Source organism: Leopardus geoffroyi, chromosome B3 (assembly GCF_018350155.1).
Source record: "Leopardus geoffroyi isolate Oge1 chromosome B3, O.geoffroyi_Oge1_pat1.0, whole genome shotgun sequence".
In the NCBI taxonomy this organism is placed as follows: domain Eukaryota; kingdom Metazoa; phylum Chordata; class Mammalia; order Carnivora; family Felidae; genus Leopardus; species Leopardus geoffroyi.
This window is the reverse complement of record NC_059337.1, coordinates 30172110-30199601: the sequence shown is the minus strand read 5'-3', so window position 1 is coordinate 30199601 and position 27492 is coordinate 30172110. Positions and strand designations below refer to the sequence as shown.

The following is a 27492-nucleotide window of genomic DNA, read 5'->3' as shown; positions in this document are numbered from 1 at the left end:
TGTGGGTCCTGATAATTTGCACTTCTCACAAGTTCCCCGGTGGTGGTGGTGGTGCTGCTGCTGCTGCTCCTGCTGCTGCTCCTGCGGCTACACTTTGAGAGCCACTGACCTCACCGCCATCCTAAATCTAAAGATATGTGCTGCAGCCTAAGTAAAGCATGTGTGAGGTATTAAGATTTTCTTAGAGGAACCCTGGAATTTTCACATTTCATAATGGCTCAGATTGAGCAGAAAAAGAGGTTTTAAGTAGTGCTTTTTTTTTAATTGTTTGGAAAGTTTTAAAGATACATCATTTGCTTTTTCAATAATTACTTAATTGGATACACCATTGGTATTTACTGAAAGCAACTTTGAAAGGGAAAAACGTTACTGTCAAATGTCAGCATTTGTGTTTCCAGTTTGATGGTGGTGGTAATCATTAAATTACCATCCCGCTGTTGGAAGAAATGAAAATTCAAGTTTTTCTATAAGTAATGAAGATACCAAATCCAAACTGTAAGAAATGAAAAATACTTGACTTCAGGCCAAACCCTAAAAGATAAGGGACTTTGTAGAGCCTTTTATTTTTATTTATTTTTTTTTTCAACGTTTATTTATTTTTGGGACAGAGAGAGACAGAGCATGAACGGGGGAGGGGCAGAGAGAGAGGGAGACACAGAATCGGAAACAGGCTCTAGGCTCTGAGCCATCAGCCCAGAGCCCGACGCGGGGCTCAAACTCACGGACCGCGAGATCGTGACCTGGCTGAAGTCGGACGCTTAACCGACTGCGCCACCCAGGCGCCCCTGTAGAGCCTTTTATTATGGGATTGTTACTAAATTTATTTATTTGACTGTTCAGGTGACATAAGTTGAGTATCTTCAGTATGCTGTATATGTGCCATAGGGACAAATAGGGAAAAGATGATCACACTGCTGAAATAACAGGCTTGGGTTTGACTTCACTTTAACTATTTGTCTGGTTCTTCAGTGTACAGTGACTATAATGATACCTGTCACACACAGTTAATTTGAGGATATAATAGGAAAACACATAAAAGATTTTGCACAGGGTCTGACACACGTTGGGTGCTTTAAGATGTTAGTAGCCCCTCTGCCTTCGATATAATAAATGCTAAAACAATGTATGTGTGTAGCGACACAGAAGCATAAAAGACAGTGATTAGATCAGCTTAGAAGAGACTTCTCTCAGAAAGGAAATACACACCAGGTCTTAAAAGACAGATAGGATTTTTCCCACTGCTTGGGAAAGACATTGTAGGCAAAAGGAACAATATATGCAGAGCCGCAGAGAAGATGATGATGGCAAGCAGAATCAAGACAGGTGGCTGAGGCGTCTGGATGGCCCAGTCGGTTAAGCATCCGACTTCAGCTCAGGTCATGATCTCATGGTTCTTGCATTCGAACCCTGCATCAGGCTCTGTACTGACAGCCAGGAGCCTGGAGGCTGCTTCAGATTCTGTGTCTCCCTCTCTCACTACCCCTCCCCCACTCGTGCTCTGTCTCTTTCAAAAATAAATAAACATTTAAAAAGTTAAAAAAAAAAAAAAAAGACAGGTGGCTGGAAAAGGATGACGAAGAGACCAGTGGTTCTTCAAATGTGGTCAAAGCAAGGTCAAATAGTGATCATGCACAAGTCACCACTTTCATAAGACATTATTCTTTTCACTACGTTGACATTTGCACTGGTGGCACAAAAACAATAGTATGTAAAACTACTTACACCTTAACAGAAATCAAAGCCATCACATAATATTGTCCAAATAGTTAAAAAAAAAAAAAGTTTCACTTAAACATGTCCTTGATGAAGTAGTTTTATTAAATCTCAGCCCTTGAGGCTATGTCTGTTAAACTCCGTATGATGAAATGGGAAGTATACATGAAGTGCTTCTGCTGCACACCAAAGTGTGATGGCTACCTCAAGGAAGCACACTTGGGAAATAGTTTGAGTTTCAAGATTTGGGTTACAAAGCTGAACTACCCCCCCCCCCATTTTCATGGACTGCCTTGAAAGAACAAGTGGCTGATCCCCTGTGGCTGGCTATTCAGACTTGAGTGTTTGGTAGATATTTTCTCAAGAATGAGCATAGCCTATTACTTAAAGGAAAACAATGGACAGTATTTGTTGTCAATGATAAAATTCAGGCTTTCAAATAAAAGTAAGAATTTTTGAAAACTTGTATCTGCCACCATGACCTTGACAGCTTCCTGATACTTAGAGATTTTTCTGATGAGATTGGTGGTGGTGGTGGTATTTGCATACAAAGGTTTTATAATATCACATGATGAAATGTGCCAACATTTGGAAGATCTGCATAACCCAGTGAACTGGCAATTTCCAAATGACCTAATGCATGATATTACAAAATTACACATACGTTGAAACTGCAAATTAGGGGCGCCTGGGTGGCGCAGTCGGTTAAGCGTCCGACTTCAGCCAGGTCACAATCTCGCGGTCCGCGAGTTTGAGCCCCGCGTCGGGCTCTGGGCTGATGGCTCAGAGCCTAGAGCCTGTTTCCGATTCTGTGTCTCCCTCTCTCTCTGCCCCCCCCCCCCCGTTCATGCTCTGTCTCTCTCTGTCCCAAAAATAAATAAACGTTGAAAAAAAAATTAAAAAAAAAAAAAAAAAGAAACTGCAAATTAGACCAATAGATTTTTATGTAACTGAGTCCAAAAGGTTTATTATTAATGGTTTCAGATTTCACATTGCAAGTAACCTTTATTTTTTTTTTTTTAATTTTTTTTTTCAATGTTTATTTATTTTTGGGACAGAGAGAGACAGAGCATGAATGGGGGAGGCGCAGAGAGAGAGGGAGACACAGAATCGGAAACAGGCTCCAGGCTCTGAGCCATCAGCCCAGAGCCTGACGCGGGGCTCGAACTCACGGACCACGAGATCGTGACCTGGCTGAAGTCGGATGCTTAACCGACTGCGCCACCCAGGCGCCCCGCAAGTAACCTTTAAGGGACTTCTACTTACCAGGTTCTGGTATAGTACCAAGAAGAATATTCATAATTATCTAAAAGTCTACTGATACACTCCTCCCTTTCCCACCCATATATCTGGATGAGATCAAATTTTTTTTCATTACAGTTGACTCTTGAACAACACAGGTTTGAATTGCACAGGTCTACTTATGTGTGGATTTTTCTTAAATAACATACAGTACTGTAAATGTATTTTCTCTTATGATTTTAATACCATTTTCTTTTCTCTAGCTTACTTTAAGAACACATTATATAATAATATATGACATACAAAATATGTGTTGACTATGTTATGAGTAAGGCTTCTGCTCAATAGTAGGCTATTAGTAGTAAGTTTTGGGGGAGTCCAAAGTTATACACAGATTTTTGACTGTACAAGGGACAGTGCCCCTAACCCCCACATTGTTCAAGGGTTTTAAAGGGTTTTTAATTTTTTTTTTAATTATTTTTAAAGGGTTTATTATTTTAACGTTTATTTATTTTTGGGACAGAGAGAGACAGAGCATGAACGGGGGAGGGGCAGAGAGAGAGGGAGACACAGAATCGGAAACAGGCTCCAGGCTCTGAGCCATCAGCCCAGAGCCCGACGCGGGGCTCGAACTCACGGACCGCGAGATTGTGACCTGGCTGAAGTCGGACGCTTAACCAACTGTGCCACCCAGGCGCCCCGAAAGGGTTTATTATTTTAAATGAACTAGTAACTATTTTTAAATTTTCTCAATTTTAATTTCTCATATAATATCAATAGCTACAATTCACATAAGCAAGAGCCCTTGCACTTCTCAATAATTTTTAAGTGTAAAGGAATCCCAAGAACAAAAAACTGGAGAAGTGCTGAGACAAACTGTGAAGAGGCTTGCATGATATGTTGAAATATTTGGCCCTTGTAGATTTTGTAGCAGAAACAGGTTTTATGGGGGGAAGTATGTGACTTTTTTATTTTTTTATTTTTTATTCTTTTAAAGATTTATTTTTTAAGTAACCTCTACATCCAGTGTGGGGCTTGAATTTACAACCCTGAGATCAAGAGTCACATGTTCCACCAACTGAGCCAGCCAGGTGCCCCAATATTTTTTAATTTTAATAAATTTTTTTCTGGCAGTGTCATTGAAAATGGACTGGAAAATGGAAATACTGATGACAAGGATACTAGTCAAATTTGGGCTCCTGTGGAATATATCCACAGGCATCATTTCTATCTGGCTAAGTCTGGATCATGAGGAGTTAATTTAATGGTTATTCTAGTCTGTGATCAGGTGGGAATTCCTCCACTATCATTTTTACGCACACTAGCCTACCTGCCATCTCTGCAGCTCTTTGGGTGTCCATAGCATGGGGAGTAATACTGCATAGGAAGAAAAATGTAAGCACTGGAGTCAGATTCAGATTTGAATTCTATGTATACCACTGGTAGGTGTGTGACTTTTGACTTAACCTCTCTAAGCTAAGGCTTTCCAACCTGTACAGTAGTGATACTAATACCTACCTAACAGAGCTATTATGAGGACTAAATGGATACTTATAAAGCATCTAGCACAGTATCTAGGAATAGGGTTGGCCTCTTTACAAATTCTGTTTAGGGCACCATGATTTAAGATGATCCTTGCTGAATGTCTTGCCTCTGCAGTCTGTTTTTAGAACAGCCAAGTGTTCTTTCTTAAACATAAATCCAGTCATAAGCCCAAACTGCAGAAAGCCCTGTATATGTGACCTTTGTCTACTTGTTTAATTTTACTTACTCTTTTGCTCATGAACCCCAGTTATTCTGGCTTCCTTTCTTTCTGAGGGCCTTGTTGATAATGTTGACCGTGAAGTGAATACTACAGGATTACCTTTTAAGGGATACCATCTTAAAATGGGTCCTTTTATTTATTTCCATTTTATTTTAAAGTTTTTGTGAAAGAAAATTTTAAACATATACAAAAGTAGATAAATTAGTAAAATGAACTACCATTTACCCCAAACCCACATTTCCAACAGTTACCAATTTATGGCCAATCTTGTTTCATCTATAACCTTTTCTTCTTCCCCACATTATTTTGAAGCAAATCCCAGACATTGCATTTGTAAATGTTTCAGTATGTATCACTAAAAGTTAAAATCCTTTCTTTCCTTTCTTCCTTCCTTCCTTCTTTCCTTTCTTTGCTTTCTTCTTTCCTTTTCCATCCTGACCATATACCAGAAAGGATTCTGTAAACTTTAATGGCTAACTCCTGGCTAAATGGCATCTGGTATCCAGATGTTAAATACTGGGTATATTCTGATAACTCCATCCTTGACCTACCCCATGATTCACATGCTTATCCACTTGATATCTCCACTTGAACATCAAATGGACCTCTCAAATGAGGCATGTCCAAAACAGAATTCTTGATTTTTCCCTCCAAATCTACTCCATCCCAAGTCTTCCCTTCTTGGTAAATGATCCCACCATCCATCCAATTGCTTATTCCAAAAAGTAGGGGTCATCCTTGATCCTTCTCTTCCCCACACCCCCTACATAGAAAATAGTGGCAAGTCTTGTTAACTCATCCTCTAGAATAATACATCCCAAATCTGTTTACTTCTTTCCATCTCTGCTTCTACCACTGTGGTCCAAACCACCATCATCTCACCTGATTTACTAAAGTATTTTCCTAATTGATTTCCCTGCTTTAATCTCTTTCCTTTTCTAATCTAGTCTCTCTAGGATAGCTAAGTAGCCAAGTACTCTTTTTCAAATCAAATCGCATAGTGTCAACACAGTGAAGAAAGTCCCTACATAATATGACCTCTGCCTACTGTCTACCTATTTAACCTATCTCCTATTCATCCCCTTGTTCACAAACTTCTCACAATAGTTTTCTTTCTGTTCTTGTTACGTGCCAAACATAACCCCTTTTTTAATCAGCTACTCACTCTCTTTGGCATGCTTTCTTCAGATTTTTGTATGGCAAGCTCCTTGTCATTCAGCTCTCAATTTAAGTGTCACTTCCCCAGGAAAATTTTAACTGACTTCCCCATCTTAAGAAACTTCCCCTACCTTCTGTCACTCCCCATTACATCCTTTTTTATCTTTGATTTATTCATGTGTTTATCACTTTTTCCCCTCCACTATTCTGTCTTCATTTTACTCCTCCCTTCTGGATTCAGTTTCCGTTTAGTAGTCTTTTCAGTAAACTGTGTGGTAAATTCTAAAATCATCTTGATTTCATAATTGGTAGGCAGTATCTTTTGCCAATCACATGTCCTTAAAAATTTAGTTGAAAAACATTTTTTCTAATCAGTTACAAAAACTTAGTGCCTAAGAAAATAATTGTAATTCACCCAAAATAACTTTAATACTTCCAGACAAAGTTAAGGATCTCATTTGCCCACTGAAGGGTCTCTTTTGGCTAACCTTTCCAGCTTCACCAGCCCTGAACATCCTGTTCCTAATTAGCAAAGCCCCCCAGTGTATCATGTAAGTCTGGTTTCTCTGAGACTCCCAGAAACATCTCAGGAATTCAACTGTGCCTCACACTGCTGGGATTCTGTCCAAACCTCTGCCAACTTCTGTTTTGGACAGGGAGATAAGGTTTGGCACACCTTTGCTGCCTTAGGAATGCCATTCATCTGTATAAGCCTTCCTCTATCCTTCCAAGATCTTTTTTTATCTTCTTAGAGCCCATAGAACTAAGCTATATTCCTTAGTAATCCAGGAGTCGATTCTAGGAACCTTCTAATCCACTCCAGGGTTCAAGGATATATAGAAGAAGTTGGAGAACTATGGCCTATAGGCCAAATCCAACCTGTCACCCCTTTCTGTAAATCAAGTTTTATTGGAAAACAGCCACACTCATCCATTTGCATGTTGTCTATGGCTACTTTTGCACTATAACAGCAGCCTTAGGTGCAACAGACACCATGTGGCCTGTAAAGCCTAAACTATTTACTATCTGACTCTTCACATAAAAAGTTGACTGAGCCTCTGAACTAAGCTATAATAAATACCTGATTTGTCTGTGGTTTTCAGGCATACTAGTGGCCTATGTCCATTCTAGCCAAACACTATACAGGTTTGCTACTCACTAAAGTACCCAAAGTCTGGGCCTCTTTATAGACATATGTGTATGCACATATAGTATGGAAAAAGAAAGTCTGAGCACTTTTCAGATTGTGGTAGAATGTAACGTCCTTCTCTTTCTGTAAAGTTAGAAGCTTAAGGTTTTTTTTAATGCTTATGCTCCAGTTATATCTTAATTTGCATTATCTCTATTCTTTGCTAAGAGAACCCTATCAAAGTCATCTTTTCATGCTTAGGACCAGAATGGCCTCTGAAAATCAAATTCCTGCTTCTCATAAAGAAAAAAAAAAATTGGAGAGAGAAGCTGAAAATAGCTGCTTGCTCTCCTGATCATATATTCTTTGCTCTAAAGAAACTTCTGGACTATAAGCATTTATTAAAGATCACATCTACATTTGCTGACATACGGTTCTTAAAGTTAGATGAGTTCATAAAGTCCTTACTATTGAACTTTTAAGTAATCCTTTTAGAGAAAACTAATATCTCACTTTATCCTAATCACAGAATGATGCAGAATAGTTGTGTTTATGTGCACCATGATAGGGTGGTTTTCAGACAGCTTTACATTCCTTTCCTTCTGGAAGGTGATAAAACTCCAGAGAAGTAAGCCGCCTTGCTTAGAGTTTCATAATGAATATATTCCCAAGTAAAGAATCCAGCTGAGACTTCCCTCACTTACTGGGTCAGTTTTGTTTCCTTGTTCGCCTAATGAATCCAAAGTTAAATACCAATATCTTATTATATAATTTTTTTGTTTTATTTTTTGTTTTTTTTCTGATATAATTTATTTCAAGTTGGCTAACATACAGTGTATACAATGTGCTCTTGGTTTTGGGGATAGATTTCTGTGATTCATCGCTTACATACAACACCCAGTGCTCATCCCAACAAGTGCCCTTCTCAATGCCCATCACCCATTTTCCCCTCTCCCCTCATCAACCCTCAGTTTGTTCTCTGTGTGTAAGAGTCTCTTATGGTTTGCCTCCCTCTCTGTTTGAAACTATTTTTTCCCCTTCCCTTCCTCCATGGTCTTCTGTTAAGTTTCTCAAGTGCCACATATGAGTGAAAACATGATATCTGTCTTTCTCTGACTAACTTATTTCACTTAGCATAATACCCTCCAGTTCCATCCACATTGCTGCAGGTGGCATGATTTTATTCTTTTTCATTGCCAAGTAGTATTCCATTGTATATATAAACCACATGTACTATATAATTCTTTTTTTTTTAACTTTAAACAAATTTTTATTACACAAAGGTTGTCACATAATTGGACATTTCTCTACTTTGTACACAATTAGTCTTACTCTCCACAGAAAGGCTCCTTCTTTTCATCTGGTAATGGCAAACACTAAAATCCTGATTTTAACAGAATAGTAGTAAAAATGCCTCAGTGATTTAAGTTGAAAGCAGTACATTGGTACATGGCTCTTGCATTCAGTTATCAGGAATGTACAAATGTCTTTTCAAAAATACAAAATAAATTATCTGTAGGCATGGACAATGACAGCAGTAAACCATTATATGTTGTCAACTGAAACCAGTAATTGATGGTTATAGTGATTTTCTTAGCCATCAGCCAGCCTTTTCTTCAGTCGTTTCCTTCAGCTGACTTCTCTGAAGTTATCGTTGAGGAGCACTGCCTTGAGCTTCCTCTCACAGTTCATTAATAATGGTAAAGCACTATTCTAGGAATTAGAACATGCCATCTCCCATACCACCTCCCATTCCACCTATTCCGCCCATTCCAGGGTCCTTCTCTTCCTTAGGAATTTCGGTGACTACAACTTCTGTTGTAGTTAACAGAGAGGCCACTCCAGCAGCATCCAATAAAGCAGTTCTTACAATCTTAGTTGGATCAATGATTTCCTTTTCTACCATATTCACAAAATCTCCAAGCATAGCATTATAACCAACTTCTGAGGAACTCTGCATAATTTTCTCAACTATCAATGATCCTTCAACACCTGCATTCTTAGCAATGGTCATTGCAGGAATTTTAAGGGTTCTCTTAATGATTTCTATACCAATTTTTTGATTCATTAGCTGGTGTTATTGAATCCAAGGCTGGAATGCACCAAAGCAGGGTACAAGCCCCTCCCAGAACAATGCCTTCTTCAACAGCAGCTCTGGTAGCATTGAGGGTATCTGTAACTTTGTCTTTCTTTTCATTCACTTCAACATCACTTGTGCCACCAACCTTCAGCACAGCTACTCCCTCTGAGAGTTTTGCCAGATGTTCATTCAGCCTTTCCTTTTCATATTCACTAGTTGTGATATCTATTCAATGATTTCTTGGATACAGTTTGAGCCTTGTCACCTTTTCCTTTTAAGAGCATGGCATCATGTTTGGTCACAATGACCTCTCCAACTTTTCCTAAGTCATGAGGCTGAACATCTTCAAGATTTAGAGTCAACCCTTCTCCAAACACAGCACTACCAGTAGCAATAGCCATATCTTTAAGCTGATTGTTTCTATTGTCAACAAAACCTGGAACTTTGACAGCTACAACCTGAAGACCAACTTTTAGCCTATTCAAAACAAGTATACTCAATGCTTCTCCATCAACATCTTCAGCAATTATGAAGGGCTTATGGTGAGCATTGGCAATTTCAAGAGCAGGTACAATGGATGGACACTAGAAATTTTCTTTTCACTCAACAGAACACAAGCATCTTGGAATTCACATTCCTGCCCTTTTGATGTATTAGTAAAGTATGGAGAAATATAACCTTGATCAAATTTCATGCCTTCAATAATTTCTAATTCATCATTTAGTGTTTTTCCATCCTTTACTGTGATGACACCCTGTCTTCCAACCTTTTTCATTGCATCAGAAATGATGCTGCCAATTTCTTTGTCTCCATTTGCAGAAATGGTAGCAACCTGAGCAGTTTCTTAAGGGGTTGTCACAGGTTTAGACTGCTTCTTAAGTTCAGCAATTACAGCGTCAACAGCTAACATCACACCTCTCCTGATTTCCACTGGATTAGCACCTTTGCTAATCTTCTCAAAGCTTTCCTTGGCAATAGAGCGTGCCAGGACAGTAGCAGTAGTGGTGCCATCTTCAGCCTCTTCGTTTGTGTTATTGGCAATGTCTTGAACAAGTTTAGCACCAATATTTTCATATTTATCTTTTAAGTCAATTGGCTTTGCAACAGTCACACCATCTGTTGTTACTTTGGGACTGCCCCAACTCTTTTCAGTAATCACTGTTCTTCCCTTTGGCCCCATAGTAACAGCTACAGCATCAGCTAAAAGGTCTACACCTTGAAGCGTTAAGGCTCAGGCATCTGCACCAAACTTTACATCTTTGGTATAAGCCTGAGTGAGATGAGGAGCCAGTGCCCTGGACACTGGTCTAATTTGGCAAAGGACTGTGGGTAATCAAAGCATTTCTGCGGGGCAGCGGCAGGGCGCTGAGGCAGGCCATCGGAGGCAAGGAAGGGGCACTATATAATTCTTAAAACACTTTCACTCACATTATCTCATTTGTCCCAACATCTATGACAGTGCATGCTTCTTCCTATTTTATAAGACAGAGAAACAGAGGCTCAGTGACATTCCCAGGGCCACTCTGCAAGCAGGTAGCAGAGCCAGACTCTGACTTTAGAGGTGTTTGACCCCTAGGTGATTTTTGTTGCACTCTTGGTGGTGGTTGTTGAGTCTGTTGGTGTCTGCCATGTCTTTTATAAAGCCAGCCTGAGTGCAAGAAGGTAAGTCTGTGACCAGTAAGGGATGTGTACTGATTCACTGAGCTGTCAAGCAGTCTTAAAGTACTCAACATTGGCACAGTTGAACATAGTTGTTCACTCTCTTAAAAGCACTTTATTTGAATTTCCTAATTAATACACACTCCTATAAATGTCACCACAGTCATTTTTTAGATGAATAATGGGAGACAGGGACCGAGAAGCAGTGGTACAGAGCTGAAATGAAATTTGAGTTTCTAATTTCCAGGCCTGTATTCAGACCTCTAAGCCACAGTTTGAGCCAGTGATTATTTAACATAATTGTAGTAGGTATTGATTAGAGTCATCAGGTAATAATATTTAAAGGTTTAATTCCAGGACAAGCAGTTTGTCCTCATATGGTGCTTCTATAATGGTGATTTGTTGATAGCAGGGAGAAAGGCTTGCCTGAAAAAAACAACACAATGACAGCAGTGCACGCTGATAGCTCCCACCCCCACTCCTAGTTCTTATGTGGGGATATAGACTCAGGAATCAGTCGTTGGCCTTTCTGTGCTGCTGGCACATGGATGTAGCTCCACTCTGCATCAGGGAGATGTCCTGTTCCACACTAGAACCTGTAGAGGATCCTAGTAATACTCTTCTCCAGTGCCTTGCTGTCCAGATCCCATGTGATTTGACTTATTCGGCACCTGTTTACTGAGTGCTATAATCTCAGTCCCTTTATATTAATCTGCTCAGACTACCTTAAAATACCACAGACTGGCCAGCTTACTTACAAGTATACAATCTTATCTGACAGGGCCCTACCCTTATCACCTCATTTAATCTAATTATTTCCTTGGAGGCCCCATCTCCAATATAGTCACACTGGGGTTTAGGGGCTTCAACATATGAATTTGGGGGGAACACAAACGTTCATCCAGAACACCTGTTATTGGTGTTCAAAGAAGGAAGAGTCCCTGCAGACCCAAAGATGTTGTGAGCAGTGTGAGACCTGAGTAGTCTTTAGTGACTGGCTGGGTTTGAAATATATGGAAAGAAAAAGGGAGGGAACTCTAGGAAGGGAAAGTAGGTTCAGCAAAGATGGAGAATGTGGTATCCAAGGGACAAGGAATTATGATGTAGAAATACGTTGGTTTGTGTGAAGCTGAAAGATTGTGTATTAGAAAATGTGAAATAAAGAGGCTCTTAAATACTGAAAACAAACTGAGGGTTGATGGGGGGTGGGGGAGAAGAGAAAGTGGGTGATGGGCATTAAGGAGGGCACCTGTTGAGATGAGCACTGGGTATTGTATGGAAACCAATTTGACTATAAATTATATCTAATATAAAAATTAAAAAAAAAAAAAAAGAAAATTTGAAATAAGGATGGAAACATACATTGCAGCCTCATTGTGAAAGGCCTTGAAGGCCTGCAGGTAGTCCAGACATGACCCTGATGGGTCACAAGGATGTAGAACAGAGGATCAGTGGAACAAAATAGAGATTTTAGGTGAGCATTTTGTGCTCACCTCTGTCCTCTTTTGATACAAGGAACTGAGGTAGTGCTGCATGTTGGGAGACTTGACCTATTACTGCTTCTTACTTTCAGAGGAGACTTTATCCAGCCAGGGCTTCAAGTAAGAACCGTAAATATCATACTAGGCCAAATCCCTGTTTTCTAACATTTTGTGAGTTTGTATAATTGTATTCCAAGAATAAATATCAGAGGGTAAGGATTGGTTCCAAAATACCCCCTCCCTTTTTTTTTTAAAGAGCCCATTATGAATCTCTCATCTGTAACTACTTAAATTATTTTATTTCCCCTTTCTACTATATCACTTCTGAGCAGTGATGCTCCTGACTTAAAATTTTCTTACTCACTTATTGCACATTGTTTCTTTTATACTAATTGCCCTGGTCTCTCTGGTGGGGAGGGAGGCTATAAAATAGTTTCTCAGAGTGTGGGCCTAGGACCAACTGTGTTAGAATCTCCTAGAGCAATTATATAAATGCAGATTCCCAGGCCATACCCCAGAGCTGTTAAATCATTCCCTAGAGGTGGGAGCCACAAATCTGCATCTTTAGCAAGTTCCCAAGGTAATTCTTAGACACATTAAAGTCTGGTAACAATTGGTATAGTATTTTAGAACACTAACCTTGAAGTCACTCAGACCTGAATTTCAATCCTGCTTTTACCACTTATCAGCTCTGTCATCTTGGACAAGTTACTTGAGCTCTGATTCTAGTTACCTCATCTATAAACTGAGAAGCAGAATAGTGTCTCTGTTTAGAGCACAGACCCTAGAGTTGAACTGCTGGGTTTTAATCTCAACTCTATCAGTTAGCAGCTGTGTTATCTGAGGCAAATGACTTAATCTGTCTGGACTATAATTTCTTCATTTGTAAGATAATAATATGTCTAGTGCATTGTTGTGAGACTTAAAATAATTTATGTAGAAGGTTAGAAGGGGGATGGATTTTGCCTCACTCCTCCCTGCCCCAGGCATTGACAATGTCTGCAGACTATTTGGTCATGTGACTAGGGAAGGAGGGAGTGGTTCCAACATGTGAGTAGAGGCTAGAGATGCTAGTGTGATCCTACTATGTACAGGACATCCCTCCACTACAAAGTATTATCTAGTCCAAAATGTCAGTAGTGCCACTTTAGAGAAACATGACTTAGAACAGGCACATAATAAGTACTATATAAGTTTTGGCTACTATTATGATTCCCTTGTTGTAGGAATAGCAAGCCTTACTTGGAGTGTTATTGTTAGAAGACAGATATAGATATAGATGTATAGATTTTTTTTTTTTTTTGAGAGAGAGAGAGAGAAAGAGAGAGAGAGAGAAACACAACAGGGGAGGGGGACAGAGGGAGCAAGAAGGAGAATCTTAAGCAGGCTCCATACCCAGCATGGAGCTTGACACAGGACTTAATGTCGCTATATGAGATCATGACCTGAGCCAAAATCAAGAGCTGGTCACTTAACCAACTGAGCTACCCAGACGGCCCAGGAAATATATATTTAAGTACAGTACCAAGAACTCAACAAATGCAGAGGCGATGGTGGTGATGTATGTATAAACACAGTCTTTCTTTACCAAAGCAGCTCCTCTTTAAAGACATCCTTTTGCAGGGCACCTAGGTTGGCTCAGTTGGTTAAGTGTCCAACTCTTGGTTTTGGCCCAGGGCATGATCTCACAGTTTCATGAGTTCAAGCCCCACATCCAGCTCCGCACTGACAGCACGGAGCCTGCTTGGGATTCTCTCTCTCTGCCCCTCCCCTGCTCACGCTCTTTCTCAAAATAAAGATAAATAAAAATCCTTTTGCAATGTAAATACTTCGTTTAGAATTTTTCAAAAGTAGAGCAATAATAGCTGTATTCTTTTTTTTTTTTTTTTCAACGTTTATTTATTTTTGGGACAGAGAGAGACAGAGCATGAACGGGGGAGGGGCAGAGAAAGAGGGAGACACAGAATCAGAAACAGGCTCCAGGCTCTGAGCCATCAGCCCAGAGCCCGACGCGGGGCTCGAACTCACGGACCGCGAGATCGTGACCTGGCTGAAGTCGGACGCTTAACCGACTGCGCCACCCAGGCGCCCCAGCTGTATTCTTTTTAAAACACTCTACTTCATCTTCATAAGCATTTATTGTTGAGTCTTTACAGTATATCAAGCTTGCCTTATGGTGCCAGTGTGGTGGATGTCAGAGTAGGAGAGTATCCAGTTCAGATCCTGACTCTACTACCGAAGTTTCCTTATAATCTTGGGCAGGTCACTTCACTGCTCTCAATCTCAGTTCCCCCATCTGTAAAATGAAAGCAATTGCATCTACCTCCTGAGATGTTTTCGTGAATTAAATGGAAAAGTGTGTGGCTTGTACAGTGTCAAGTAGGAATAGGCTCTGCGTGGTTTTGGTTCCCATGCCCTCCTTGAGCCCCCAATGTTTTTGGAGAGTTTAGTATACAAAATCATCTCCATCCTCTGACTTGAAGGGCAGATGGACAGTTGAGGGAGATAAGAGCAGGGTGGGAAAATGTGTAGTGACTTGCTTCTCCAGTGTTTCTGGGCATGGGTAAAAAGTCAAGGACCCAAAAAATGACTTCCATATCCTCCCTAGGGTAGTTCTAGTAGAAAGGACTGCATTTTCTTTTCATATCTTGCTTTTTCAGGAAATATACATCAGTATCTCACACCATTCTTTAGAAGTGAGCCAAGGCCTAAATGGTGATACTGAGAAGCTCCTTCTATAACCCTGTTATTGAAAAAGACAGCCGCCTTTTATTGCTCTTTTCCAAGATTAATTTATCTTTTCTGTTAATTTGCACAGATAGTATTCTGACTTTGTATTTCATAGAATTTTAAAACTGTAATTTTTATTGGCATTATGAAGATGACAGTGATTTACAGTGGCCTGTGTTTTTATCTACTTCACTGTCTTGCGGTCTAGTGCCTAAAGACACTTTTAATTTGCTATTCACATCTGTTTAAAAAAAGAAGTGAAACCATGCAGTATCTGAAAATTAGAGTCTATTCAAGACCTTGCACGTGGCTGCCAGTCTTCCCCATTCTAAGACCTAGCCACTTCGTTCACCAGTAAGAGTTGGTGTGTTTGACCAGACTCTGTTAGACATATTAGCAGGAGCTCATCAGATCTCAGTTAAAGATTAATCTCAGTTCAGGAGAAGTTTGAAGTTTTCAGTTAAAGACCACAGAAGGCTTAGTGGAAAATTGGAGACACTAAGATAGTGATCAATGGACACAACGCTTTTCTACCTGAGAATGCCAGTAATTGGAAAGTGTAGCAAAATCAAGTTGAAGACCTGAAAACTAAGATAGGATTAAGAAATGTCACATTGGCGGGGCGTACAGGGACAGAAAAATGGAGTTTGCTTCCAATAGATTGAAGGTGTGGGGTTTGATAACTTTGAACTCTCCTCACGTGTTAGTATATATTCCATTTCTGCAAAAGTCCATCATCCCCAGCAACCCCAGAAATCAGCAGGTCTGAAACAGTTAACAAAACTATGAAATGCTATCTCTGGATATGCTTTGATTTGAATTTTAGGAATAAAAAGAGGTTTTAAAAATCACACATTTGTTTATTGGCTGTCTTGGGCAAATAGAGACAAATGTCATTGCCGAAGAGAGCTGGCAAATGGGAATTTAGAATACCATTTGCCCAAAGAGGCAGATGGTCTCTGTAGAAGCCTGATTTCATTTATGGTCCCTTCTGAAGCTGAATGAAGGTAGTTGAATTTGAAGATAAAGTTGAACTGAAATTGTGGAAATACTTGGATACATAAAGGACTCTAATGTAGAATTTGATTTGCGTTTTAAAAAGTGCATTTAGACATTTAACAGAATTTTTACAAAAATTTGTCTTCAACGGATTTGCCAGGGAAAAAACAAGATTATTTCGTTTGATGGTGTAATGATTAATCCTACCACCTGGGTAAGCCAAGTGAGCTTCCCACAGGAGATGGCTTATGTAGCTTTGAATTATGTATGGATACTGTAGACTGATGAGAGCTAACCTTACCAAGGGATTCATTTGTAGAACAGACAAATCTGTAACAGTGTTACAGTTTCCTTTGAACACCTTAAGTTCATTCTCCACATTCAGAAAATGAGAATTCTTTGTGGAGATTATGATGTGATTTTTTTTGAAGTGTCAGGTCAAACATACCAAATCTCAATTACAAATTGGTCATTAATGAAAAAGTCGGTCAAAGAGTTTGAGGTACCAGCAAACTTGTGTTGTCTTCCATCATGAATGCAGAGTGGATGCTGAGGGTCCAGTAAAAGAGCAGGCTAAGTCTGGTTTGACTCAACCTGACAATTAAGGACCTAGAAGTCAACACCATAGTAATCATAGACATTCCTCATAGCACTATAGAACTAGGGATTGTTTCAACATGAATTTAAATAGTAGAAATAGAAAAGCGCTAACTTCCTCTTTGTCAGCCATATACCAGTTAACAATTCTGTTTTATAGTAATGAATATCAAATTGTACTTACCTGGAAAAAAAATCTAGTTATCCTGGTCATGTTTGTTATTTCAAGATATGCTAAGATATAGTGTATTAGAAATTCTAGTAGCTTTTTTGTAATTTCATTTTGAAGATTTTTTTTACCTTCTGTCTCATGGATGAAATGGGGGAAATTTTCATTTTCTTTATTATCTCCTTCCTGATGCTGTCCTCTAGTTTGTACAGAGGATCAAGTAATCAGAACCTGAGTTCTCTGATTCCCATTTTGGTGTTTTCCCTATTAAACATTTCTCAATGAAATATTGGTGGTGAACTATTTTGTTAGGAGATAAAGTTTGTATCTAGGAAAGTGTCATTTTACTATTTGGGAGGGTTTTCTGATTTTATATCTATGAAAGAAATCAATGGTGAAAAATTATATTCCCTTATAAAATTAATATGCCTTAGATAACTTGTCAGATTTTTACTTCCTTCTTTCTTCCTAGACAATTTGTCTATTGATAAATAGTGTCTGAGTCAACCTTCTCTGATGCTGTTCTCAATTCTTTTTCATTTTTTAGTCCTAGCATGTTACAACTTCTAAGCTTGAACTCTCAAAACCTCTCCCTTTCCCATCTCTTTTACCATTTTCATCATACAAAGAGGTGTTCTTCTCTCAAGCATTAGGATGTGACATACCATTGATGCATTTTTTTAAAAAAACATCCTTCCTTTTAGACTTTGCTGTCACAGTAAATGCCGATCTTAGCATCCATTCGCAATTCCTTGTGATTTTACTTTCATCAATTCTCTTTGTGTAGTTCTTGATAGCTGATGATTATTTTAATTGGTGGTTTAATATGCCAGTGTACTTATTTTAACATGTGCTTATGAAAACTAATCTTTATGTGGAATATAGATTGTGTTGTGCTGGTCCTCAAAGAGTTAATAAAACTGGTTTTCACTTTGCTTAGTTTCCCAGAGGTAGTTTGGCACATTTCCCAGACCAAACCCGTAAGGTAAAGGTCAAGGTGCAGTGGATGATATTAAGGTGCAGAATTCGAAACTTGTATCTTACTTGTAGTCCTCCTGAGCTCAGTTGGACCTCGGGTACATCAGAGCTTTAGAACATGATTAACAGACCAAAGAAGGCCCTGTAGAATATCCTTTAATGGGGAATTGTATGAGTGAGTACAGTGGGTGAGTCTTTTACATTTCTTACTTTTTAACATCCATATTTTGTTTTGAGAAGCCCTTAAGAGCACAGAGCTGTGTTTCATGTATGTGGGAACAGGCCCAGGGAATTCCTCACAGTTTAACAGCAGCAACTCTTGCTGTGGTTTTCACAATAGCTGAGGCTCATTGTACATAGCCCGTTCCTTGGGAGGAAAACAGACAGGTGAGTGTAGAGTTGTGGTTTCTGAACCAACCTTTACCAATCCTTTTCGATAATGGAAAAGAGAGCTTTCTGGTAACAATGAGGAGATTGGGTGAAGAAGGAGAAAAGGCAAGAGCAAGTTCATGGAGATGAGGAACCTAAAAACCACATTTTAGGGAATATCTTAAATTGACTCTGAGAAGAGAATGTCCCTTTATATTTATTGCTCTGAAATCAGAAATGGTTTATATGAACTTTTGCCCAGTAAACATCATTTTCGTTCTCCTGCAGCATGTTGATAACTACTTAGTGATCTACATTAAGTGGTGTCCAAGAGAGTCTCAGAAATGTCACTTTCCTTTGTCTTTACTAATGAATGGAAGTAGAGGCCTCTTCTTACCTTAGTTTTATGATCCCTATTATGAGAAACTAGTTTTGTTTGCAGCCCTTCTTTTGAGTTGATGACATAGAGCAGCCCATTTAGAGGCAGCATGCTTTTACTGTGTGAGGCCTCCTTTACATGAACCACCCTACTGGCTGCTGGTAGAGTGGTGCCTTACCAGTGATGCTTTTCCACTTTACCACTGTCCCTGAGAGTGGTACCATAAAGGAACCATAAAGGATCCTCTAGCTCATTGCTCACTCCCAGTGTATAGAGACCTCTGGCTCTGCCAGTTTTGAAGGAGTATTTTTGAAGTTGAATATCCAGCAGACTTCAAGGCCTGTTTTCTGTTCAGACACATGCATAATTTCCATAATGAAAGATTGATAAGAAGGGACTGCTTCTTCAGATCTACTCCCTCAAATCCACAGGTGATATATGTTCTGATGACACATGATCAAACAAAGTGCCTCTTTTAAAGAACTTGTAAATATCACCATGATTCACTGCCAATTGAAAATCCAGAAATAACATGTAAACAGTATGTAGGATATTTGCCTCTTTCTCTTTGCCCACTAAAAAAAAAATAATACAGGAAGAAGAGTTGGTGAGTATATGACAGTCTAAGAACACTTTCAGAAACCATTAAAAATGCTTGATTTCGAATTTATTTTGTTGGATAGCTCAGTGAGATTTCCTAACTAGGCCAGTTTTTTCTACCAACATTTAATGACCATTTCATCCCCTTGTACTTAATAGCAACAGAATAGATAGGTCAGGTAGAATGGGAACTGGGGAAAAGCTAGCTATACGCAAATGAGCAGGCGGCAGTGAAACAAGATTGGAAACACAGAGTATTATGGATATGCCACATTGTGGTATGTGGCTAATAAGATATTTCAGATTCATTTTAATAGGTAAGATTAACTAGAATGCAGAACTTTCTTTTCCATTTGCCTTGCTGCTGCATGCATGCATGCAGGCAAAGGTTGATGCTTCTGTCCTCCTGGCAACAAGACTGTCCTGGCCTCCGTTTACCTACTAAGACATTTGCTTAACGTCCTTATTTAGTCTAATCTCAACTTGATTCCTGATCCTTTACTAAATACTTTAGTGTGTAGTAAATACTATATACTAAATAAAGTAAATATATAAAGTATTTGATACTTGCTAGAGTGTTATGTACTGTAGTATAGTAAGTATGCTAAATAGTTCACTAAGTATGTGTGTATTTTGTGTCTAATTAGTGAAGCATTCAGCTTTCTCCACCACTATCATCACCACCTTCTGCCTAAAAAAAAATTTTCTCTTCTTACCTTCTTATTCTCAAGCTTCCCTCTGAGCCTACCATACCTCCTCTACCAAACTGGATTCTCAATATGTCTGGATCAAGATAAATAGAAGGATCAGCCCGCACGAAGGACTGCTTTCTATTCAGACAAGTATTTGAGCGCTTATGACCCATTGTTATGACTCTAGGGCTAGTTATTTACATTTATGGCAAGTAAATGCCTTCTAAAAATCTAAATTTTAGCAAGACCTTTGAATGCCAGTATAACCATGGTGTGATTTTGTTTCAGTCACAAAACCCATGAAGTGACAGAGGACTTTTCTTCTCGGGATCCAAGATCTGTTGTTGTGAGGGAAGATGATGGAGGCTGTGCTTCTGTCCCAGCAGCATTGCCCCTACCTGAACTGGAAAGGGAAGAGGAAAAAGAAGATGTTTCAGATACTCTTGACATGAATCCCTGTAGTGCAACCTATAGCAACTTAGGTAAGTAAAAATCTCATATAAATAATATTTAAACCTTTCCTTTTTATGCACTATCCAAATGCTATATTTCCCTGGAGAGATGGTTTTTATTGCTGCATGGAGCAAACACTGGACACTAGAGCCATGAATTTTCTTTTTTTTTCCCTATTTTTTAAAGTTTTTATTTAAATTCCAATTAGTTAACATAGTGTAATATTAGTTTCAGTTGTGCAACATAATGATTCAGCCTTTCATATAGCACCAGTGTGGAGCCAGAAATTTTAATTCACATCAGAAAAAGTCCTGGTGTTTACTAGGCATATATTGAACACCTGCTACCATGAGTCCTGTGCCATGTGCTGACATGGTCCCTGCCTTGAGGGACTCACCTGGAGGAAAAGAGATTAACTTGTTAATGATTTCAGTATTATATGATAAATGCAGTGATAGAGATACACATGGAATATCTTTTATATTACACAGGGGAGGGTGTCAAAAGATGCCTTCCTAGAGGTAATTCTTGAACTGATCTAGCTGGTTGACAGAGGGAGGAAAGAGTATTCCAACCCAAAGCAACAACAGGAGCAAAAGCATGGAGGTATGTTCATACCTTGGCGCACATGGACACCACAACCATTTAGTGGTGCTAAAATATGAACTGAAGAGTTAAATGAGATAATGCATTTCAAGCTAAAACCTTAGACTTGTTGCTCTTTGTGATAGTAACCCATCATCAAAAGGTTTTAAGCAGAAGAATAATGTGATTAAATTTGCATTTTAGAACATATACTCTACAGGCTGCTGTGAGAGGATGGATTAGACGTGAAGTATTTGTAGCCTAAAATCTAGTAGTTGGATACTTTGGCACGACCACATGAGAAAGGCCTCAACTAAGATAGTGGGAAGGGGAACAATAGACAGGTTTCAGAGATACTTAAGGGGCAAAATACATAAGGCTTAGTGGTTACTTCGATATGAATGATGTGAAGAATCTGTGATGAATCTATGTCTCAGATTTCTGGCTTGGGGCAAGCTGACTCAAAGAAAGAAGATCCTAATTTTTGGAAGTATTTAAGGAGAGGCTGAAGGGCCATCTCTCAGAGATGCAGTGAAGAAGAATCCTACGAAGAGGGTGGACTAAATGACCTCAAAGGTGCCTGCCAATACAAAGATACTCAGTTTTCCAATCATCTTCACTCTTCTTCCTTGAGTACCCAGTGCCTTTCGATCTATCTTCCTTCCTTGAGCATCTCATAGTTTTCCTTTCTTCTAAAAAGCAAAGCCTAGGGCTGGATAAGGATTTCTCATTATTATTCTCCCATGAAGTCAGGAGAGAGGGGAATAGCATGAGTTGGACTACCACATGTGCAGCACTGGCAAGATCCTTATGGACCTCTGACCAACTCTTACACTGGTAGAAATCAATGGCATATAAAAGCATTCTTCTGCCTAGTTTCTCATCTTCTTTCTTTGTCTTTTTCCTTCATCAGGTTTTAGTAAGGAAGAATTATTTTAAGATCAGCTAGTGTAGTTGGAGATAAATGAGCCCTTAAGGCAAAAAGGTTGAGGTAACACTGTAGGAGAAATGCTCTAATACGTCCTTTTGAGAAACTCATTGTAACAACGCACATGCAGTTGAAAATACATTCTGTAAGGAAAAGACTTCCATTCTAAGTTCTAGAAGACTTATATGATTTAGGTGTTGGGGAGAATATATTAGTTTACCCAAGCAACCGTCTTAGATACCATTTTCCAGTTGGAAGAGATTTTATAGTGAAACAGCTTACTCAACTTTTCCCATTCTTTTATGTTTTATGAAGCATCCTAAAAGATGAAAAATTTACTGCTTACTTCCTATAGTATACTCTCAGGCAGCATAATGTATCAGTATATCTTTCAGATGTTCTTACTGCACCAAAATTTCTTTTATGATATCGTCAGTAAAATATATACTAATTTTTACTGACCATATGGCATCTTATGGCATCTCTTTAAAAATATCTATTAGCTGGGGGCACCTCAGTGGCTCAGTTAAGTGTCTAACTTTGGCTCAGGTCATGATCTTACAGTTCATGGGTTTGAGCCCCACATCGAGCTCTGTGCTGACAGCTCGGAGCCTGGAGCCTGCTTCGAATTCTGTGTCTTCCTCTTTCTCTGCCCCTTCCCAACTTGTGCTCTGTCTCTTCCTCTCTCTCAGAAATAAATAAACATTAAAAATACACACACACGCACACACACACTAGTTGGGGTGCCTGGCTGGCTCAGTTGGTAGAACATGCAGCTCTTGATCTCGGGGTTGTGAGTCTGAGACCCATGTTGGGTGTAGAGATTACTTAAAAATAAAAATTAAAAAATCTTTTAATAAAAATCCATCAGCCAACATTAATTAAAGTTACTTATTTTATCTTATTTGTCTTGTCAGTTATGTAGGTAATTAGAAAAAACGGAGCATTCCTCATATGAGTATTTCAAGTACCTCACATATATTAACTCATTTAATCCTCTCAACAACCTTAGGAACTTAGATCCCCATTTTTCAGATGAGGAAAATGAGTCAGAGTGCCTTGCCCCAAGTCACAGAACCAATAAGGACTGCATCAGGATTGGAACTCAATTGATCTTAACCGCAACTATAATGGTCATAACCACTAAGTTCTTGTAAAAAACTAAAGGACTGCAGCTGTCTCCCGTTTTTGTTTTTGTTATGTTTTGTTTTGTTTTGTTTTGTTTTGTTTTGTTTTTCTAAGTCATCTACTCTGAAACACAAAATTTAAGAATTTTTCAAAATATTATAATTACTTAGAATACAAAAAATACTAGATTATAGATGCCCCATCAGAAGGATAGCATTCTTTCAGCCTATTGCTTTACTTTTAAAAGTGGTAGGTGATGCTCATAAAATGTTGCCTTATTTTCCTTAAGTGTTTTAAGTGGCTATACTTGATTCCATAGCATATGACACATCACATGGTTAGTTGCTCCTTTGGGAAGGTCTGTGTGAATAAAACAACTGAGTAGTAGATAGGATTGACACCATCAGTTCTACAACTCAGGGGTTTCAATTTTTTTGTTCTTATTTTTTCCCTAATGAAATAAGTATTTTAGATGGCATTTGGAACTTACCTTTTTCAATATTTTCAATAAATCATTTTCAGGAAATTTTAAACTGTCCTTTTGGGTAATTTCTTGTGATTTAATTTCTTGTGATTTATTTTTTAAAAATCTGTGTTTAGGGGCGCCTGGGTGGCGCAGTCGGTTAAGCGTCCGACTTCAGCCAGGTCACGATCTCGCGGTCCGTGAATTCGAGCCCCGCGTCAGGCTCTGGGCTGATGGCTCAGAGCCTGGAGCCTGTTTCCGATTCTGTGTCTCCCTCTCTCTCTGCCCCTCCCCCGTTCATGCTCTGTCTCTCTCTGTCCCAAAAATAAATAAACGTTGAAAAAAAAAAATCAAAAAAAAAAATCTGTGTTTAAAAACTGAAAGGAAACAACACTTCTTAATGTAATCGCTTTAGAACCTTTCAAATAGTCTAGAACCAATCTAGTACTGCTTGCTTGCTTTTCTTTCATCTTCTTCTTTTTTTTTAAATATGAGGCAGAGGATGGATGGACCAGTGGAAGAAATTGACAGAGGAAAGTTAGGGGTTACCATTATTTTTACTGTGGAATTTATTTCTGAAAATTACATTGTAAAGTGGACCTAGGAAGCAGTGTAATATAGTTTGGAAGATCAACCAGATTTTGGTTCATATGACAGCTGTGTCATTGCCCACCTGTATGATCATAGGTCAGCTATTTAACATCCCTGAGCTTCAGTTTCCTCATCTGAAATGAGAGAATAGTAACATCTGCTTTGTAGGGCTGATTGTAAAAGAACTTGGTATACAGAGGTGCTTCATAATTATAAGTTCCTTTATTTCTTCCCAAAGATATGCTGTTGCTTTCTCCTTCAAATACATTTGATGTGCTAGCCAGAAAACGTAGAATAAAGTGGAAATAGTTTAAAATGTTTATTAGAAATGTTGAGTAAGCAGGAAAAAAATATATAAATTAAAAAAGTTGTCAGTTGCCTACACAACTAATGACTGAAGTTGTGAATATAATACAGGATACAGGATCCCAAAGTGGCTAACAGGGACCAGAAGACAGATGACAAGTAATAGTAATGTCATTATGACAGATCCAGTTCCCCCAACATCTGCTAATTATGGCAACAAAGGGATACAGTTTGGATTTGTTTTGTAGTCCCCCCACTTCTTAGATAGTTCTGAAAACTAATAAGTTAAAAGAAAAAAAAAACCTCAACTGGAATAGACTTTAATTACCCAACCTCAGAATCTCCCATTGGACCCCCACCCAGGATACAATGTTGTTACTCCACTGTAGTGTAACAAGAGCTGTTGTGATTCAACCATTCTTTCAAAAAGCTACTAATTTATGCGAACCATACCTTAGAACCATTTTTTTTCACTTTAGAGATCATTCACTGTGGTTAATGGGTGCCTTTTTCCTTGTCTTTAACATAAATAAAGCAAACTTTATTTTGTTTAAACTTGTTTAATTATTAGATTCTAGAGCTTGCCCTATCCAATACAGTCAGTAGCTACTAGCCACATCTGGCTATTTACATTTACATTCCTTAGAATATAAATAAAAATTCAGTTTCTTAGACTCACTAGCAACGTTTCAAGTACTCAGGAGCTGCAGGTGGCTAGTAACTACTGTGTTGGACATGCACATATAGAACATTTCTGTCATCACAGAAAGTTCTGTTGGACAGCACTGTTTTAAAGAATCAGTTATTTGGGGGATTTGTATTTGTCTTATTGTGTTGTCTACCAACAAAAATCATATTGGTCTTTATGTAACTTGAAAACCCTTTTTTTTTTAATATATGAAATTTATTATCAAATTGGTTTCCATACAACACCCAGTGCTCATCCCAAAAGATGCCCTCTTCAATGCCCATCACCTGCCCTCCCACCCCCCCATCAACCCTCAGTTTGTTCTCAGTTTTTAACAGTCTCTTATGCTTTGGCTCTCTCCCACTCTAACCTCTTTTTTTTTTTCCTTCCCCTCCCCCATGGGTTTCTGTTAAGTTTCTCAGGATCCACATAAGAGTGAAACCATATGGTATCTGTCTTTCTCTGTATGGCTTATTTCGCTTAGCATAACACTCTCCAGTTCCATCCATGTTGCTACAAAGGGCCATATTTCATTCTTTCTCATTGCCACGTAGTACTCCATTGTGTATATAAACCACAATTTCTTTATCCATTCATCAGTTGATGGACAAAGCCTAAATGTCCATCAACTGATGAATGTAACTTGAAAACTCTTTAAGAAGGTTGCCCCTTGCAGAGTGTTGATTTTACGCTGAGTGATGGTGATAGGAGATCACTGAACAAACTCTGATCTATAACATCTTAATCAACCCCAAACTGAATTTAGCAGGGTATCAGCCACCCAAAATAATCTCCCAAAGAAATGATAGAATGTTTTTTCAATCAGACCTTCAACATTTTCCCCATGTTTCTTATGTCTATGTCAAGATGTCTAGAAGAAATATTGCTAGTTTTTTATGTGGCACACCCCACTACTTTATCAGCCTAGTAAAATCAGGAGCTCATAATAACTTCTACTCTGTTAGAAATAAATCAGTGGCTTTAGCTCTCCTTCATTCACTTTGTAATTGAGTACTCTTTACATTCCTTTTTAGAAAGATCTATCAAGTCTCTATGTACAGATTCTTGGCTTGCTCTTCTTTCTGTGTGCCTAAAACCTAGCACATTATCTAAAACATGTGGTAGCTACTAAGAACATGTTTGAATGAATGAACCAAAAGTGAATTTGGCATTTGACTTTATAATATTCCCAAATTAGGGGAAGTTAAGCCCTTCTTAAGGAGAGGAGGAAATTTCATATAGGAAAGTTTCAAGTCCCAGTTTATGTGTTCTATTAATCAGTTGATGTTGTGTTTTTTTTTTTTCTAATACAGGCATATCTCAGAGATATTGCAGGTTCTGTTCCAGACCACCACAGTAAGACAAATACTACAACAAAGCAAATCTAATCAATTTTTTGGTTTCCCAGTGCATGTAAAAGTTATGTTTATACCATACTGTAGTCTGTTAAAAGTGCAATAGCATTATATCTAAAAAATATTATGAATATCTTAAGAGATACTTTATTGCTAAAAAATGCTAACCATCATATAAGCTTTCAGTAGTCATAATCTTTTTGCAGGTAGAAGGTCTTGTTTGATGTTGATGGCTGCTGACTGATCAGAGTGGTGGGTGCTGAAGGCTGGAGTGGGTGTGGCAATTTCTTAACGTAAGACAAACACTGCACAACTTTCAAAATTGGAACCAATCTTCTCAAACCCTGCTGCTGCTTTATCAACTAAGCTTATGTCATATTCTAAATCCTTTGTTATCATTTCAACAATCTTCACAGCATCTTAATCAGGAGCAGTTTCCATCTCAAGAAACCACCTTCTTTGTTCATCCCTAAGAAGCAAATCCTCATCCATTAAAGTTGTATCATGAGATTGCAGCCATTCCGTCCCATCTTTAGGCTCCATTCCTAGTTCTCTTGCTATTTTCACCACATCTGCAGTTACTTCCTCCACACAAGTCTTGAACTCCTGAAAGTCCTCTATGAGGGTTGGAATCCACTTCTTCCAAATTCCTGTTCATGTTGGTATTTTGACCTCTTCCCATGAATCAGGAATGTTCTTAATGGTATCTAGAATGGTGAATCCTTTCCAGAAGGTTTCCAATTTGCTTTTCCCAGATCCATGGGGGAATCATTATGGCAGCTATAGCTTTACATAACAAGACTTGAAAGTCAAAATTACTCCTCGATCCATGGGTTGCAGAATGGATGTTATGTCAGCAGGCATGAAAACAACTTTAATCTTGCTGTACACCTCCATCAGAGCTCAGGTGACCAGGTGCATTACAAGATATTACAAACATATTTTGAAACGAATTTTTTTCCTGAGCAATATATCTAAACAGTAGGCTTAAAATATTCAGTAAACCATGTTATAAACAGATATTCTGTCACCCAGACTTTGCTGTTCCATTTATAGAACATAGGCGGAGGTGATTTAGCTTATCTTAAGGGCTTTATGGTATTTGGAAGGGTGAATGAGCACAGGCTTCAACTTAAAGCAGCTGAATGCAACTTCATCAGCTGCATTATTCCCTAACAAAAGAGTTAGCCTGCCCTGTGAAACTTTGAAGCCAGGCAGTGACTTCTCTCTAGCTATGAAAGTCTGAAATGACATC

At 38.7% G+C, this 27492-nt stretch overlaps 1 protein-coding gene, 1 long non-coding RNA gene and 1 pseudogene across 2 annotated transcripts in view; 1 reads left to right on the top strand and 2 right to left on the bottom strand.

The window, feature by feature from the left end:
- The window catches only part of PEAK1 (pseudopodium enriched atypical kinase 1), an 81810-nt gene that overhangs the window by 5788 nt on the left and 48530 nt on the right, over positions 1-27492 (top strand). The window contains exon 2 of the mRNA XM_045448997.1: positions 20029-20222. Coding sequence (XP_045304953.1) covers positions 20029-20222 — 194 coding nt within the window. The remainder of the gene's footprint in view (positions 1-20028; positions 20223-27492) is intronic.
- On the bottom strand, positions 6231-27248 carry LOC123582673. The gene is made up of 3 exons (XR_006704511.1): positions 27030-27248; positions 8125-8127; positions 6231-6245 (listed from the first exon to the last, which is right to left on the bottom strand). It is a non-coding gene; the product is annotated as an uncharacterized LOC123582673 (long non-coding RNA).
- On the bottom strand, positions 8498-10429 carry LOC123582671 (annotated as a pseudogene).